At 37.7% G+C, this 19,677-nt stretch overlaps 1 protein-coding gene across 17 annotated transcripts in view; it reads right to left on the bottom strand.

The window, feature by feature from the left end:
• SDCCAG8 (SHH signaling and ciliogenesis regulator SDCCAG8) overlaps positions 1 to 19,677 on the bottom strand; it is a 245,554-nt gene that overhangs the window by 189,760 nt on the left and 36,117 nt on the right. For 16 of the 17 annotated variants that reach the window (XM_055380726.2, XM_004028678.5, XM_055380741.2 and 13 more), the window contains 3 exons: positions 18,033 to 18,161; positions 6,766 to 6,830; positions 3,365 to 3,553 (listed from right to left, as the gene is read on the bottom strand). In XM_055380726.2, coding sequence (XP_055236701.2) covers positions 3,365 to 3,553; positions 6,766 to 6,830; positions 18,033 to 18,161 — 383 coding nt within the window. The remainder of the gene's footprint in view (positions 1 to 3,364; positions 3,554 to 6,765; positions 6,831 to 18,032; positions 18,162 to 19,677) is intronic. The other variant, XM_055380734.2, reaches the window with a different exon arrangement.

The raw sequence follows: 19,677 nt of genomic DNA on the forward strand, positions 1-19,677 counted from the left end.
TTAAATTATATTCTCCTTGCAAAATTAGTTACCAATATTGTTAAAGGCCTATTTGACACCCTTTCAATTTCATTGCCTTCGTCCACCTCTCTAGTGGTAATCTCTGTTAAATATTTGGTGTTTACACTTTCAAATATTTTTCTGTGCATATCTATGAACCTCGAAGGGGAAAAATGTAGTATGGTTGTATATGGACTTAAAAAATACAAAAGGTTTCATACTAGATTTATCTTTAGCCATTTTGTTTTGTTTTCTTGCAACAATATATTTTGGAGATGGTCCAACATTAATACACATAGAACTACTTCCGTTTTTCATACTATGCACAAAATGTCATAGTTTATCTAAACCGTGTTTAGTTACTCTCCTTTGAACGATATTTAGGTTGTTCACATAATTATAAACAATGCTGCAAAAAGCATTCCCTATACATACCCCATTATGCATGTACTTGAGTTTTTTTCTTGAGGGTAGATTTTGAAAAGTGAAATGCACAATTTGAATATGAATGGACAGGACTAATTTACTTCCAAAGTATTTCCACCAATTTATGAACCCACCAGCAGAGTGAAAATACTTGTGTACTCATGACCTCACCAACTCTTGAAATTATCAATCTTGTTCTATTTTGTCAGTCTGATGGGTTGTTCTTTAATTTTTTGATTGTATTTCCTCAAATACTAATAGAATAAATACATTTTCATATGCTGACATCTTCCTCTTTTATTGCTCACTGATTTCTATTCTTTACCTACTTTGCAACTAGGCAGCTTGTCCTTTTTGTTTCAAAGGAAATTTATTCTATTGGTCTTTTGTCATGTATAGTGCAAATATTTTTTCTCAGCCTTTTAACTGAATATGTAATGTTTTATTGTAAGGGAATTTATTTTTTAAAAAAAACAAATGTATCTTTTTTTCCCTTATGACTTCCACTTTTCACGTCATCCTTAGGACTATAACCCACAACTATAAGATATTTTTTATATTTATTTCTAATGCTTTTATAGTCTGAATTGTATCTGAGCCTTTAAACCACCATGAATTTATTTTTGTAAGGTACAGTTCTGTTCTTGTTTTTCAAATATAAACAGGCTAATTTTTAACTTCTCTGAACCCCAATTTCCCTAGCTATAAAACGGGGGTAATAATATCTACCTCATGAATGCTTGAAGATTTTTTAAAATGATGTTCTTAAATTGCCTAGCACAGTCGTTGACATATAATAAATGTTTACTACATTTGTTAGTTGTATCTGAAAATAGTTAATACATATTTAATAGTTATATTGAGACTGTATGAATAAATTAACAACATATTGAATACTTAAAATACTTAACAAAAACAGAACCAAGCAGTATAGATCATAAAAACTACCGGTCGGGCCGGGCGTGGTGGCTCACACTTGTAATTCCAGCACTTTGGGAGGCCGAGGCGGGTGGATCATGAGGTCAAGAGATCGAGACCATCCTGGCCAACATGGTGAAACCCCGTCTTTACTAAAAATACAAAAATTAGCCAGGCATGGTGGTGGGCGCCTATAGTCCCAGCTACTCGGGAGGCTGAGGCAGGAAAATCACTTGAACCCGAGAAGCAGAGGTTGCAGAGAGCCAAGATTGCGCCACTGCACTCCAGCCTGGCAACAGAGAGAGACTCCGTCTCAAAAAACAAAAACAAAACAAACAAACATAAAAAACTACCAGTCAGTCCACACTGGAAATTCTATGTTCATATAACAATCAGTAGGTTAGGTCAGGTGTGGTGGCTTATGTCTGTAATCCCAATACTTTGGGAAGCTGAGGTGGGAGGATCACAGGAGTTCAAGAACAGCCTGGGCAACATAGTGAGACCCCATCTCTACCAAAAAAAACTTTTTTAATTAGCTGGGTGTGGCGGCACATGTCTGCAGTTACTCAGGAAGCTGAGGCAGGAGGATCGCTTGAGCACAGAAGTTCAAAGTTGCACTGAGCTATGATTGTGCCATTACATTCCAGCCTTGGCAAAGGAGTGAGACCCCAACTCGAAAACAACAGCAACTCACCCCCCACCCGAGTGAGTTAGCCATGTGTGGAAATCACAGCTACAAGACATATTGATCATTCTTGGGAGTATAGAAGGTACAGAATGGTTTTAATATTTATTGAGCATTTACTATATGTCAGGAAGTGTTTTAAGTACTACATAGGTTTTCTCTAGTGACCCCTCAAGGTAACTCTATGAGTTAGGTACTTACGTCACCATTTTAAAAACGAGAAAATTGAGGCACAAAAAGGTTAAGTAACTTTTGCAAGGTTCCATGGTAAGTTGGCAGTAGAACCAGAATATGAACCCAAGCAGTCAGTTTCAAAAGCAGTACTTCTGGTCACAGGCTAACCTGCCTTAGTAAAATCCCAAAAAGGTCTTAAATCTGAAGAAGCAGGTATTTTCCTCCAAAGAACAGAAGATGCCAGGCTCGGAGAAGAAAAGGAATTTGTTGAAGGTCAGGACGTGGAGCAAAATCGGTCTGACCTTAATGACCACAGAAGAAAGGAACCTAAGTCAGTTGACGACAAAATGGGGCAGAGCTGATGAGAGACTTCTTCTAAAAGGAAGTGATCTGGGGTTATTTAAGTGAGCACAGCAGATAGAGAGAGGTGACACTGAGCACAAGGAAAAATAGGGGGCATGGAAGAACATACACTATAAACTACCACTGGGTTCTATATTACATAATAATTCTCAATTTCCACAGAATAAAATTTTCACAGGAAAAGGCCTCCTCTGGAACAGTGAAAACAACAAAACAGATGTACAAAGAGAATTGTTTCACTCAGCTTAGACGAAAACTTGGACAACACAAAAGGTCATCTGTAACTTCTTCTCAGTTAACCCTCAAATATCAATAGTGGGATACAGTGGGTCCTTATAATATTCCTTACAACAGACACATGATGAAGATGTGGTAATAACTCATTCTACCTGAAGTACAGCAGAAAAATCCAAGATATGGCAAAACCAAAGGAATTTCTATTACACTCAGTTTTGTTAAGAATAGTATTAGATTTGTAATCATAGATTCATAGAACTGGACAGAATCATAAAGAACTGTCTAGTTCAATTCTCTCACTTGAAGATGGACTGAAACCAAGAGATACTATTATCTGTTCAAAGTGGCATGGTTTCTGTTCAAAGTGACATGGTGACATGGCAGAACCCACCCATTTGTCTTCAAGGAAGCTATAATGAAGGAACCTTTTAAAATCCATTGTATTTGAAGATTAACAATAATCACATGTGACTTAGCATAGGGCTAAAAGAACACAATGCCCCTTTAAAGGCAGAATTTTCCATATTGCCAAAGTCTCCGTGTGCGTAGAAGCATACTTACTTAACCAGTCTTTCGATGGTCTGCATATGAACATTAGTATGGGTTTGGGAAAGAACAGCTTCATGCTGAGCACATTTCAAACAAAGACCACCAACACGGTTACAAGTATTAGCAGCCAGAAGAAATTCTTTATGCTTTAGTTGCTCTTTAAGATCTTCACAAGTTCTCTGATATTCAGCTAAGTCGTTCCTAAAAAGAGGGTGAAAAAATTCTAGAAAATGGCCAGGTAAAATTACATGACTTTAAAATGAATCATCATAATGTTAACTACTACTATCGTTTATGGGCATTCACCTTATGCTTTAGTTTACATCCAATGCCTTATTAATTTTTACCACGACCCTGAAACTTTGGTGTGGTGATTCTAATTGACACGTTGAATATGATGAGACTTGAATAAATTACATAATTAGCTTAGGTTCTTGTAAGATTTTAATGTAGATTAGAATCTGCCTGATACTGGCTCTCTTCTCCCAGGATCCAACCTCCATTCATGTTATATTAACCACAAAACAAAAATAAAACTCCAAATATAAATCCCAAATCATTTTCCTTAAAAAAAGGGTGGGGTAATATAAGACAACATACTTGAGGTGAGGAAAATACCCTATTTCAAGCATTAATCTCTTAAAATTTTTAGAGTGTCCTAAAAGTTCACATAAAAAAACATGGATTTTTAACCTTGACTAGTTTATTACTGCCCATTTTTCTTCAGGAGGAAAACATTACTGTTAGATAGATAATTATCTAACGACAAACTTCTACAAAGATCTGTTTCAAAAGAAAGTAAGTTACAGAAGGAAGTTACACAGAACTTGCCAGTCATAAGATTTCAGGGGTAGTAGCTATTAGCTGGAAACATACAGGCTGCTAAAGAAAGGGCTGGGGAATGGTGGGGGTCGGGGTGGTGTAAGTGTGGGTGTGGGTGCAGTTTTTGTTTGTTTTTACTTTATCAGCTCACCTCTGGATGAGGTTTTTCTCCAAGGTGACTTTTTAAGGATTAAATGACTGGTACATGGGTTGTATTTTCCTGCCTTATCCCAGTAAAGCTGTGCTAAAGTCACCTTGGTGACTGAGCTTCCTTGCCTAGATGGTTCTTTTGTACTTTAAAACAAAAACAAAAACAAAAAACTTTATAGCTGAAAAATAAGACTACTGAAGGCAGGAACTTTATCTCCATCTCTGTCTACTCTCTGTTGTCATTGTCAGAGTCTCCATGCTCAGGGGCTGTGGCCATCTTAACAGGCTCACTGTCACAGAGGAGAAGCCAACAGCCTGGCTGTCAGACAACTGTTGAGATTTTGGGGGCTTTCAAGCAACCCAGGAGAGGCACAAAAGACCCACAAGCAATCTAAGGGTTAAAAAAAAAACTTTGGAATGGCATTCCAAAGTTGAGGGGAAGAAAAATGAGCTGCTTCTACCCTATCCCCAAAATAATAACACCAACATGATAAGTTTTCTTTTTCAATATCATGTAGGGAATGTCTGACTTTCAAAGGCTTTATAAAAAGAACTTGGGAAGCACATTCCAAAGTCAAAGGGTCCCCATTACTAATTTTGGTCAGCTCCAAACTCAAAACACTCAAGTAGATTTGGTTACTAGAAATGGCAAAAGAGAAAGTTAAAAAGAAAGTTGAAAAGAAGACTGATTTTATTTATTTATGAAAATGCCTCTTTAAATAATCTTAAATTATAGTAAAAGAAAATGAAGAAACAGAAGGATTCAGAGAACAAAGTCTAATTCGTTACAAGTTGGTATTTTAATGTAATTAAAGATGAAATATCTGGATTCTGAATGAAACAAAATAAGTCACATTCCCTTAAGTACAATGATCTAGAAATACATCACTTTAAAAACTGAAGAATCAAGTCATAAATAAAATCAAAATAAAATAAAATAGGACAAAAAGCAAGAAAGCAAAAATTAGAGTATTTTTTAAATGTTAACATTTCTTTGTAAAAAAGTAAAAATCTCTAGAGAAATCCTAAAACTAATCAGGGTAATCTATGAAAAACATAAGAACATTTAAAAAATAAATGACCATGTACAGTGAAAGCTATGAGTTCCAGCTCGGTTTTTTTTTTTTTTTTAGATGGAGTCTCCCTCTGTCACCCAGGCTGGAGTGCAGTGGCATGATCTTGGCTCACTGCAACCTCCATCTCCTGGGTTCAAGTGATTCTGCCTCAGCCTCCTGAGTAGCTAGGACTACAGATGTGTGCCACCACACCCAGCTAATTTTTATATTTTTAGTAGAGACAGGGTTTTACCATATTGGCCAGGCTAGTCTCGAACTCTTGACCTCAAATGATCCACCCGCCTTGGCTTCCCAAAGTGTTGGAATTACATGCGTGAGCCACCACAATCAGCTGAGTTCTGGCTCTTAGTATTACTCTAGTTATGTCTCTAGATAGGCTATGGCCTGGAAGATTTTAAAATTTCAAATTGGACTTATTAAAATAAAATTATAAATGATATTTCAAAGTTTATTTGATTTAAAATTACTTCATTACTACTATTTAAAAATAATATTTAACAACAAAAATATTAATTCCTGCTGTCTTTTTCTACTCATTATACATAAATCACTAATGGTTAATCTATAATATATAGGTCTTACTGGGATCTCTAATAAATAGATTCTATAAAAAGTACATGAATATTCATCATATATACTCAAATTCATCATGTATACAAATACTCAAACTATTCTATTATCATTGCAATTTTAAAATTAGATGAAGACTATCTACAGAGAAAAAATACTAATAATTTGAAAACTAAAGTGCTTTATTTTCATTATTTTACTTGAATATCATAATTTCTATAAGAGCAGTTAGTGATTCTTATTTCTTTTTCTTTTTTTTTTCTTTTTTGAAATGGAGTCTCACTCTGTTGCCAGGTTGGAGTGCAGTGGCGTGGTCTCAGCTTACTGCAACCTCCGCCTCCTGGGTTCAAGCGATTCTCCTGCCTCAGCCTCCTAAGTAGCTGTGACTACAGGCACGTGCCACCAGGCCCAGCTAAGTTTTGTATTTTTAGTAGAAACGGGGTTTCACCATGTTGGCCAGGATGGTCTCAATCTCTTGACCTCGTGATTCGCCCGCTTCAGCCTCCCAAAGTGCTGGGATTACAGGCGTGAGCCACCGCGCCCGGCTGTGATTCTTATTTCTACAAGAAAACACAAATATTTTACAACTGATGAAGACATGGGAATGTGATTTGGAAAAGAACTCAATTTTAGGCCTTTTATCCTTTAATAATCTGAGGAAATTTTTTAAAGTGTATATAAAATGTCATCAAGTAAGTCTGATAATGACTAAAACTAGAAGTTCAGCAAACATTCAAATATATTTTAAGATCATTATGCTTTTGGTATGACTATAAATGGACGATTTCACTTTACCTCAAAAACTTCAATTGGGATTCCTCAATTTCACACTTTTCCTCATAAGTAAGTTTTAGCTTCTCCTATAGAAAAGAAAAATAGAAGTACATTTTTCTCTATGTCCTGTATTTTATAAGTAAACTTTAATTTTTAATATTAAACTCAATTTTTTTCTTTTTACCCAACATGGGGGAAACATGTCTTCTTAGAAAATATTTTCCCTAGTCCACTTGAATTTTTCTATTTTTATTGTGTGAATGCCTGCAAAGAACCACTGAGTCATAAAATTGATTTTCTTTGTCTTTCAAAATTGCATATATCAGGTCTTATCCCTAAAAGTGTGACTCTGGGGAAAAACAGTTATAACCCATAAGGTCCATTAGGGCAAAGATCAAATCTTATTAGAATCCTTCATTGTGGCTGTTGAATATTTGACATATAATAAATATGTGCTAGATGAATGATCAAAAGTAAAGTTTTATATCACATGATGATAGACTAACTCCTACAAGCCTCTGTTGGTATCCAGTTATTCTTTCATTCAACAAATATTTATTGTGTATCTAAGATGAAGGTGGCTTGAACTGCAAGGAACTTATGAAATATCCCAGAAAGGAATAGAAAAATGAAGAATTTCAATTACAGTTGACCCATAAATAACATGGAGGTTAGGGTCATTGACCCCTGTACAGTTGGAAATCCATGTATAACTTTTTTTTTTTTTTTTTGACACAGTCTCACTCTATCGCCAAGGCCGGAGTGCAGTGGCGCAATCTCAGCTCACTGCAACCACCACATGCTGGATTCAAGCTATTCTTGTGCCTCGGCCACCCAAGTAGCTGGGATTATAGGCACGTGCCACCACGCCCGGCTAATTTTTGTATTTTTAGTAGAGATGGGGTTTCATCATGTTGGCTAGGCTGGTCTCGAACCCCTGGACTCAAGTGATCTGCCCGCCTCAGCTTCCCAAAGTGCTGGCGTTACAGGCATGAGCCACTGCGCCTGGCCCCATGTATAACTTTTGACTCCCCCAAAACTTAATTACTAATAGCCTACTATTGACTAGAAGACTTAACAATAATATAAACAATTAACCCATATTTTGTATGCTATATGTATTACATACTGTATTATTACAAGAAAGCAATCTAGAGAAAAGATAATGTTATTAGGAAAATCATAAGGAAAAGAAAATAGTATTTTCTACTCATTAAATGGAAGTGGGTCATCATAAAGGCCTTCACCCTACCATCTTCACATTGAGTAGGCTGAGTTGGAGGAGGAAAAGGAGGGGTTGGTCTTGTCTTCTCAGGGATGGCAGAGGCAGAAGAGATGGAGGAGTTAGGAGGGAAGGCAGGAGAGGCAGGCAAACTTAGTTAACTTTATGCAAACAGGTGGTAATTTCTGTCTCACTTTGTTATGCTCTTTAATTTCTCCAAAAATGTTTCTATATGATATCAATCCTTCTTTCATTTGCTTTGGTTTCAGTGCCTATATTATAGAAGGGTCCACGTCATAAAAGAAGTCAAAAGCAGTCTTGAATAATCAGAACCCTTCTGCCAGATTATCTCATGTCAATTTGTTTCCTGGCACTGCTTCTTCTATGTCTTCTTCCTCATTTTCTGGCACTGGTTCAGGAGCACTCATCTCCATCAAGTCACCTTCTGTTAATTCCTTTGTGTGGTGTCTATTAGCTCTCGAATTTCTCCAAGATCTCTATCTTGAAACCCTTCACTCCCAACCTTTTCCACCACATCCACAATCTCTTTCATGATTTCCTTGATTGACTGTTGTAAATCTTATAAAGTCATGCACCACATTTGGACAAAGTTTTCTCCAGCAGGAATTCATTGTTATGGGTTTGATGACTTTCATGGCTTTTTCTACAACAATAATGGCATTTTCAATGCTGTAATCCTCTCACACTTTCATGATGTTCTTGCTACTGGGGTTCTCTTCCATTGTGTTGAAAATCCTTTCCATAGAGTACCCATGTGTAATAAGCCTTAAAGGTCCTTATGACTGCCTAGATCTTGAGGCTGAATTAGAGACATTGTGTTTGCAGGCAAGGAGACCACTTTGATGCCTTTAGTGTTGAACTCATGGGGTTCTGCGCGGCCAGAGCCATTGTACAATATCAAAAAACTTTAAAAGGCAGTCTCTTACTGGCAAGGTACTTCCTAACTTCAGGGACAAAGTATCAATGAAATCAGTGTAGAAAAAGGTTTCTCATTGTCCAGGGCTTCTTGTGGCACAACCAAAAGACTAGCAGTTGGTGTTTATCTTTTCCCTTCAAGTCTCGTGAGTTAGGAGCTTTATAGACAAGGGCAGTCCTGATCATAAACCTGAGTACATTTGCACAAAACAGTAGAGTTAGCCTATCCCTTCTGGCATTAAATCCTGGTGCTCACTTCTCTTCCTTACTAATAAATGTCCTTTGTGACATTTTTTTCCCCCAGAGTAGACCACTTACATCTGCATTAAAAACCTATTCAGGCAGATATCATTTCTCCTAAATAATTTTCGTCCTTTTTTTTGTTTTGTTTTGTTTTGAGACAGATTCTCACTCTGTCACCCAAGCTCGAATGCACTGGTGCAATCTTGGCTCACTGCAACCTCCACCTCCTGGGTTCAAGTGATTCTCGTGCCTCAGCCTCCTGAGTAGCTGGGATTACAGGCATGTGACATCACGCCCAGCTAATTTTTGTATTTTTAGTAGGGACAGGGTTTCTCCATGTTGGCCAAGCTGGTCTTGAACTCCTGACCTCAGGTGATCCACCCACCTCAGCCTCCCAAAGTGCTGGAATTACAAGTGTGAGCCACCACACCCAGCCTCTCCTAAATAATTTTCATAATGGCATCTTGGAACTTGTCTGCTGCCTCTTGGTCAACAGAAGCTGCTTCTCTTGTTATCTTGACATTGTTAAGGCCAAATCTCTTCCTAAAATTATCAAACCATCCTTTGCTGGCATTAAAATCTCCAGCTTTATATCCTTTACTTTCCTTTTGTTTTAAGTTGTCATAAAATGACTTTTTTTTTCTCAAATTATATTAGAGTCTACAGGTATGCTTTTCTTATAGAAATCCTGTACCCATATAAAATCTGCATTTTCCATGACAGATAAAAAGGCATTGTGCAAAAGTACAAAGTTTTTGTGCGTGTTGGCACGGCTGCAGTGATGGCTCTACAAATTTCCTTTTCTTTTTGTACAATGGTCCTTATATTGGATTAATTTATCTTGAAATGGGGCAACAGACTTGAAATGGGGATGCAGACTTCAATCTATGGAACATATCAAGCAATGTAAGTTTTTCCTGTAATGTCATGAATTTGCTTCATGGGAGCACTTCCAGCATCACTAGTGGCACTTTGCATGGGCCTCATGGTGTTATTCAAGGTTTACGGTATTGCACCAAACATGATGAAAACTACACGAGAACCACCAAGAGATCACTTTTTACTGTGATATGCAATTTACTGGAAAGACAAACTGTTTATGCAGAGATTAACTGGTGTCACATGATGTTTTAAGCAGACACTCAAAACACTTGAACTCACCACAATAGCAATAGGAGGTGGTTATGAAATTATTATAGTCGTACAGTATGTACTACATTTAACTTTATGCTGTTATAATTTAATACTGCATCTTTATGTTTTTTTGCATTCCTCCTGAGAATGACTCCATGTACAGTCTGTGATAGTGTACATAAGTTTTGAAAAATTTTAACTTTTTATAACAGATTTGTGTATATTTTATGGTAGTAGATGATAAAATAGACTATTAGCTACATATATTTTATTCATTTATGACATATCTCTTTCTTAATTTTTTCATATTTCTAAGCTACATGGTTCATCTGCAAGTTTTTTTAAATTGCCACAAATCTCAAAAAAAATTCTGGTACATTTCTTGAAAAAAATACACATATAAGTGAACCCACACAATAAAAACCTATCTTATTCAAGGGCCAACTGTTCATAAATTGCTCTAGTGAAGTATATGGAAACTGAAAAATTTAGAGAGGCAGGAACCCCTAATTCAGCCAAAGAGAAGTAAAGAAGGCCTCACAGAGGAAATGTTAAGATTTGAAGGATAATTTCCAGTAGAGCAGAAGGCACAGAGGCTGTCCAAACCATGTTTGGAAAGTAAGTAGATCAGTATCACAGGAATGTAAAATGTGAGGTGGAGAGGTGGTTGGAGATGGGCAAAATAGGTAAAGGTGGGCCACAAGAAGAATAAAAATATCAAGACTTTTATTTGGTACACATGTCTCCTGTACTTTCCCTCTAGAAGAAACACTGGAGGGCCACTGAAAACTTTTTATCAGAATTGAGTCTTAAATCATAATTGAAGTGTGAAGAAAGGGAAACCAGTAATTACAAATACATAGGTAAGAGATAAGCACATGAACAAAAGCAATCAAGCAGTAGGAATTAAAAAGAAAGGATTTAGTATAGAAATATTTAAGAGAAAAGCTGACAGAATTTTATGACAGAATAGATATAGGGGAGAAAAATACACTAAAAATAATCCTGGGTTTCTGAAGTGAGCAATCAAGTGAATACTGGTACTAAAGATTTTTTTCAGACCAACAAAAAAAAGCAAAAGGGAATCATAAAAATAATTAATTCATGGCCGGGCACAGTGGCTCACGCCTGTAATCCCAGCACTTTGGCAGGCCGAGGCGGGCGGATCACGAGGTCAGGAGTTCAAGACCAGCCTGGCAAACATAGTGAAACCCTGTCTCTACTACAAAAACAAAAATTAGCTGGGTGTGGTGGCATGCGCCTATAGTACCAGCTACTCAGGAGGCTAAGATAGGAGAATTGCTTGAACCTGGGAGGCGGAGGTTGCAGTGAGTCAAGACCATGCCATTGCACTCCAGCCTGGGCAACAGAGTGAGACTCCGTCTCAAAAAAAAAAAAAAAATTAATTCAAAGAAGACAGAAAAAGAGGTAAAGGGGAACAAATAAGAGATAGGTAAAGAAGAAGCCAAATAGCAAGATGGTGTATTTAAACTGAGTTGTATAAATAATCACAATAAATGTCTGTGGTCTAGATACCCAAATTAAAAAGCAAATATGGCCGGGCATGGTGGCTCATGCCTGTAATCCCAGCACTGTGGGAGGCCGAGGCAGGCAGATCACCTGAGGTTAGGAATTCGAGACCAGCCTGACCAATATGATGAAACCCCGTCTCTACTACAAGTACAAAAATTAGTCGAGTGTGGTGGCATGTGCCTGTAATCCCAGCTAATTGGGAGGCTGAGACAGGAGAATCGCTTGAACCTGGGAGGCAGAGGTTGCAGTGAGCCAAGATCATGCCATTGCACTCCAGCCTGGGTAACAAAAGTGAAACCCTGCCTTTGTGGGGGGAGGGAGAAAAAAAAGCAAATATTGTCAGATTGGATAAAAAAGCAAAACCCAACTATATGCTTTCTATAAAAACCCACTTCAAAAAAGATACAAATAGGTTAAAAGTTAAAAGTAAAAGGAGGGAAAAGATATACCATGCTAATACTAATCAAAAGAAACTGACATTGAATCAAAATACAAAACTCATGTGTTTTTCTCTATACTAGCAATTAGGAGTTAGAAAATAAAAATTTGGAAGATATGTGTCATTTATGATAGCATAAAAAATAAAAAGTCAGGAATAATTCTAATGAAAGATGTATGAAACCTTCACTCAGAAGACTATGAAAGGTTATTGACAAAAATTAAAGATGACTCAAATAAGTGGACTGATATGCAGTTTACAAGGATTAGATAATATCATAAAATGTTGATTCTCAAATGACCTATAATTTATAATTTAAAGCCATCTCAATCAAAATCCCAAAATGACTTTTGGAACTTCACAATTCTGAACTGTATTTGGAAATGTTAAAGGCCAAAGGATAAAGAACAATGTTGGAAGACTTGGTCTGCCAGATTTCAGGCTATAACAATCAAGACAGTATAGTATTAGCACAATTAACTAAAACACAGTCCAGTAATAGACCCAAATATATATGGACAACTTATTTAGGAGAAAGGTACTATCATAAAGGCAAAGGACTACCTTTCCAAGAAATGGTGCTTGGATGTATAAACACATAGGAAAAGAACAAACTATGACCCCATATACAAAAATAAATTCCAGGTAGGTTGTAGATCTAAATGCAAAAAGTAAAACCATAGGCCGGGCATGGTAGCTTGCATCTGTAATCCCAGCACTTTGGGAGGCCGAGGCAGGTGGATCACTTGAGGTCAGGAGTTCAAGACCAGCCTGGCCAACGTGGTGAAACCCCGTTTCTACTAAAAATACAAAGTTAGCTGGCCGTGGTGGGAGAATCGCTTGAACCCGGGAGGCGGAGGCTGCAGTGAGCTGAGATTGTGCCATTGCACTCCAGTCTGGGCAAAAAAAGCGAAACTCTGTCTCAAAAAAAAAAAAAAAAAAGGCAGGGTGCGGTGGCTCATGCCTGTAATCCCAGCACTTTGGGAGGCCAAAGTGGGCGGATTGCCTGAGGTCAGGAGTTCGAGACCAGTCTGGCCGACATGGTGAAACGCCGTCTCTACTAAAAATACAAAAAAATTAGCTGGGCATGGTGGCATGCGCCCGTAATCCCAGCTACTTGGGAGGCTGAGACTGAGGAACTGCCTGAACCAGGGAGGTGGAGATTGCAGTGAGCTGAGATCGCACCACTGCACTCCAGCCTGGGTGACGGAGTGAGACTCCGTCTTAAAAAAAAAAAAAAAAAAAAAAAGTGAAACTATAATTTCTAGAAGTCTATGTAGAAGAATAGCTTCATGACTGTAGTTGGAAAAAAACTTTTTTAAAAGGACATAAAAAACAACTACATAATTAAGGAAAACAAACTGAAGTTCTAGCCATCAAAGCAAGCAAGCAAGCAAACTATCAAGAGAGTTACAAGCGAAGCCACAGAGTGGGAATATATATTTATAATACATATACTGACAAAGGGCTTGCATTCAGAATATATAAAGAACTCCCCAAATAAATACGTCAGATACATACCTTAATAAAAATAATAAGAAGGATATCTGAATAGGCGGCTCACAAAAGAGGCATCAAATGGACAATAAATGTATGAAACAATACTCAATCACACTAGTAGTTAGAGAAATGCAAATGAAAATCACAAGATAACACTATAAGTTCACCAGAAAAATTGACAATACTATATGATGAGTAAGGATATGGAGCAAAGGTATCACTCATGTACTACTGGTAGGAGTGTAAACTGATAAAACCCCTTGTATGGGTAGGAGTGTAAACTGATAAAACCCCTTGGAAGGTTGTCATTACCTACTCAAGTTGAACACAGACATATCCTGAGACCAAAAATTCCACTCCAACATACATATGCAATGTAAATTTGTGTCATACACACCAACAGATGAAAGAATGTTCATAGCAGCACTGCTCACAATAGCTGCAAACTGGAAACAACACAAACGTTCCTTGACAGCAGATGGATAAAGTCATATCTTCATATAGCAGACCCACCAAAGAAAATGAACAAACTTCGGCCAATGCAACAACATGGATGAATCTAACAGATATAATGGTGGACAACAGAAGCCAGATACAAAGAATACATACTATACAATTCCACTTATATAACATTCAAAAAACAGAACTCAAAAGTGTTTAACGATGCATACTTGAGTATTTTTCAGAAAATTCAGGATCATGATTAGCTTTAAAGGCATGAAGGGGCAGTAACTAGGAGGAAGCATAAAGTGGTGATAATCACATAGGTGTTCATTTACAGATAAATCTTTGAGCTGTAAATTTTTGTTTTGTGTACTTTACTGAATGTTATGTTAAATTGTGTCTTAGAAAATATAAAGGAGGAGGGTATAGTCAACAAATGTACATGTTATACAAAGCTGCTACTAGGTTTAGAACAATGAGGACTGATGGCTGGAAGTCATTAATGACCTTAAAAAGAGCAGTTGGGGTGGACTACAGGGGGACAAAGCTCAACTGAAGCATACTGAAGCAAGAATAGGAGGTAAAGAAGTGGAGACATAAATATAGACAACTGCTTGGAAAAATTTTGGTATGAAAAGGAGAATGTAGATGTAGGGTGATAGTTGGAAGTGAATGTAGGGTCAGGAGAATATATTTTGGGTTTGTTTGCTTTATGGGAGCTATTAAAGAATATATTATGCTAAGAATAAACTATTGGCCGGGTGCAGTGGTTCACACATGTAATCCCAGCAGTTTGGGAGGCTGAAGATGGTGGATCACTTGAGGCCAGGAGTTTGAGACTAGCTTGGGCAGCATGGCGAAACCCCATCTCTACCAAAAATACAAAAATTAGCCAGGTGTGGTAGCACATGACTGTAGTCTCAGCTACTTGGGTGGCTGAGGCAGGCGAATTGCTTGAACCCAGGAGGCAGAGGTTGCAGTGAGCTGAGATTGCGCCACTGCACTCCACCCTGGGTGACAGAGCTAGATTCCGTCTCAAAAAAATAAATAAAATAAAAAGAATAAACCATTGATAGGGAAAAGATACAAGAGAAAGAAAAGTCCCAGAATGAAACCCTTGGAAAAAGTGAAAAACACTTGTGAGGCAGAGCACACAAATGCAGAAATTGACCTTTTTCATACACAAGGAAAAAAGATGAGTCTCCAACAGTCATAAATACAGTCCTAGGGGGAGGCATAAAAGAGAAAGGAATTCTAATGCAGAAAACAGAAGAGAGAAGACATGCTATTCGGGAAAGCAGAATGAGAGGGCGCATTTCAACTACACCCTGAAGACTGGAAACATTTCAATAGGTAGAGGGTAAGAAGGGAACATTTTGGGGAGGGAGGACTGCATAAACCAAAGCCAGTTCTTCAAAGAGAAATCAAAGTGGATTATAAATTTATGAAGCAGCAACTGGTGAGTGGTCTGCATGCCTACAGATAAGATTTGTAAGAGTGACAGGAGAAGAGTGAGGCCGGGTACAGTGGCTCACGCCTGTAATCCCAGCACTTTGGGAGGCCGAGGCAGGTGGATTGTGAGGTCAGGAGTTTGAGACCAGCCTGGCCAACATAGTGAAACCCCGTCTCTAGTAAAAATACAAAAATCAGCCGGGCATGGTGGCACACACCTGTAGTCCCAGCTACTTGGGGTGCTGAGGCAGGAGAATCGCTTGAACCCGGAAGGCCGAGGTTGTGGTGAGCTGAGATGGCACCACTGCACTCCAGCCTGGGTGACAGAGCAAGACTCTGTCTCAAAAAGAAACAAGAAACAAAAAAGAAAAGACAGGAGAAGAGTGTGAAACTAGTCTCGAACATTAGTTTGACGCAAATTGTGGATGACTTGAGACATTGGTCTTTATCCTATAGGTATTAAGTAGCTACTGTAAATTATTCAGATAGGGAAAAAAAAGACACAATTTACTTAGTCTTTCCAATTTTCTTTTTTGAAGAAGGGTACTCTTTCCCAAGTAGAATGAAGCTTGGATTAGGGACTAAGACAGGAGAGGGCGACTGGGCAGAAAGAATCTTTAGAAAACTATATCATCTGTGGATAATAATGAGAACCTGAACTACGATTCATTCTATCTTCCCCTGGAACATTCCATTTACAGTGTTAATCTCACTCTTTCATCATTGTTGATCAACTCTGACATGTCAAATTTAACGCAAAGAAGACTTCAGGTTAGCAAGAGAAGAATAAACGTCTGTTACATACATCAAAGGATTGAAAAGTATTATTTCATCTTAAAATAGAATTGTTTTTGACGCTTTGGGAAATAAGGACGTTCAAAGGCAGCTGTGTGGGGGGGAATTTAGAAAGTCATAGTATGTCTAGGAAAGATACACACTCAGAAACATCCTGAGAAGACTGTAAGCTTTCACCTATGGCTGATCCCTAGGCTCAGAGCAAGCCTGGTTAAATGGGAAAAGAATGTCCCAGCACAGAGCCAATCTGAAAAGACAGGGAGAGGTGGGTTGTTCTCTCTCTCTCTCTCTCTCTCTCGCTCTTTCTCTCTCTCTCTCTCCCCCCCCCCCCACCCCCACCTTTTGGGGGGAGTGGGGGGTGTTTGTTTTCAGCTCCTGGAATTCAGGGAAATCTCTGTCAAACATTAGCTGAACATGAGCTAATAGAACGAAGACTTCAATAATCACACATGACATGGAATAGTCTTCACAAAAATAGTATGGAAATGTCTCAAAACAAAAGGACTATTACAGCCTTCAACAGTAAAATAAGACAGCAAATTCTAGAAAAGAAGGAGTTAAAGATTTCCAGAGTTATCACATTACGATAGTGAAATGCTCAGTTTTCAACAACACAATAACAAGGAATACAAGGAAACAGGAAAACATGCTCACTCAAAAGAACAGGATAAGCTGACAGAAACTACGCTTCAGAAACCACAGACATCAGACTTACTGGGGAAAGACTTTAAAATGACTGTGTTAAATACACTCAAAGAGCCAAGAGACAAACATGGACAAACAACTAAAGAAAATCAGGAAAACACATTATAAAAAGGAACCAAACAGAAATTCTGGAGCTAAAAAGTATAATAACTGAAATAAAAAATTTATTAAAGGTATTCAAGAGCAGATTTGAGCAGGTAGAAAAAAGAATTGGTGAACTTTAAGAAACGACAATTAAAATGATCAAGTCTGAGGAGCAGAAAGAAGAATGAAGAATTACTATATGATCCAATAAGTCTATTTCTGGGTATATACTTAAAATAATTGAAACAGGGATTCAAACAGATTCTCATATGCCAATGTTCACAGCATAATTATTCATAACAGTCAAAAGATAGAAACAACCCCAATATCAGTCAATAGATTGAATGGATAAAGTTTGGTAACATACAGACAATGGAACATTATTCAGTCTTGAAATTTTGACACATGCTACAACAAAATGAACCTTGAAAATATTATGCTAAGGGAAATAAGCCAGACACAAAAGGACAAGTATTGTTTAATTCCACTTATGTCAAGTATCTGAAATAGGCAAATTTATACAGACCGAAAGTTGAAGAGAGGTCATCAGGGGTTGGCAGGGAGGGGAATGGAGATATTGTTTAATACGTACAGAGTTTTTGTTTGAGATGATCAAAAAGTTCTGAAAATGGATAATGTTTATGATTGAGTGACATGAATGTACTTAATGCAGATAAACTGTACGCTTAAAAATGGTTATAATGGTAAATTTTGTTATATATATTTTACCGGAATTTTTAAAAAGTACAAAAGAGAAAAAGAAAAAAAAGATGTATAAGAGAAAAGCACCCAAATACTCACCAGTTCTAGCTGCTCACCAGCAGATGCAGCTTTGCCAAAATCTGCATTGTCATGGGAAAATGGTCTTTTGGAGGTTTTGCCCACCCCAGAATCTTCACCTGTTGTAATCCAAGAATTCTGCATGTTTCCCTAAAATAAAATGTGCCAGTAACTGCAATTGAATTCAACTTTAAATAAACATGCATATTTTACAAATAAAATACCTATTCTTACCTATGATGAAAAGAAAAAGCATATGCTTCTACACTACAGGTCAAGAATCACTTCACATTTTCAGGCTATTAGGGTCATATTCTACAAGTGTTGCAAAGTAAAATTCCTTCGGGTACAGGCAGTAATCTAAATATGAGCAAAGAGGGCTAGATTTCAGTGCATTCAACAAATGGAATTATCCTTTACTCCTCTGAAGACATATACTCTTGAAGCACACACCTCTCTCTTAGTTTGTCTTTCATTTTCCATGTCTCATAAAGGCATGGCTAATAATAATTTTTATCAAAATGCTGCTTTCTATGTTCCAGACCCTGTTTTATGTATGTCATATATATTAACTCATTTAATCATTACAGTTCTATGGGATAGATAGGTTTCATTGTTGCCTCCATTTTATACAGGAGGAAACTGAGTCACATAGAGTAGCTGAGGGTCACAGAGGTAGGAAGTGGCTAATAAGTGGCAGCACTAGAATCTGAAACCTGTCAATCTGAATCCAAATATATATGTGGTCTCTGTCCCTGGTTCCTGACACAGAACTCCTAAAACCCTGTAATTTCCTGAGTGACATGGGTGATAGGAGCATCTTTTGTTAAAATATTTGGTCTTAGTCCTGGGTTTCTGACACAAGTGCTTCTAAGATCCTTAGGATCTCCATGGTGATAAGAGTATCCTTTCGTATGCTAATAAGATGACTGGTGGCGGCAGTCCATGATTAGAAGACTAGAACTTACAGCCCCACTCCCCCACCTCAAGGGGGGAAAGGACTGGAGATTGACTTAATCGCCAACAGCCAATGATTTAACCAATCATGCCTATGTAATAAAACCTCCATAAAAATCCTATATGATGAAGTTCAGAGAATTTCTGGGTTGGCGAATGCATCCACATGCCAAGAGGGTGGTGTACCCAAACTCCACAGACAGAAGCTCTTCTACTTGGGACCAGCCTGGACCTTGCCCTATGTGCCTTTTCAGTTGGCTGTTCATTTATATCCTTTATATAATAATAAACCAGTAATAGCAAGCAAAGTGTTTCCCTGAATTTTGTGAGCCGTTATAGCAAACTATCACACATGAGGAGGGGATTGTAGGAATCCCCAATTTACAGACAAATCAGACAGAATTGTGGATAACCAAGAGACCTACTATTTGCAGTTGGTATCTAAAATAGCAGGCAGTCATGTGGAACTGAGCCCTTAACCTGTGGGTCTGATACTGTGTAGTGAGTGTCAGAATTGAATTGAATCACTGGACACCTAGTTGGTATCTACAGAGAAACAGAGAATGGCCAGGTGTAGGAGAAAACAAACCCAAACATTTGGTGTCAGAAGCGTTATGAGAAAAAGGAACAGTTTTTTCCTTTAAAGTCCTTTATTATTACGATCTTCTGCCTTTCCGGAAAAATATTTATCTTCAGTAAAAAGAAACAG

The sequence above is a fragment of the Gorilla gorilla genome, chromosome 1 (assembly GCF_029281585.2).
Source record: "Gorilla gorilla gorilla isolate KB3781 chromosome 1, NHGRI_mGorGor1-v2.1_pri, whole genome shotgun sequence".
NCBI classification, from domain to species: Eukaryota; Metazoa; Chordata; class Mammalia; order Primates; family Hominidae; genus Gorilla; species Gorilla gorilla.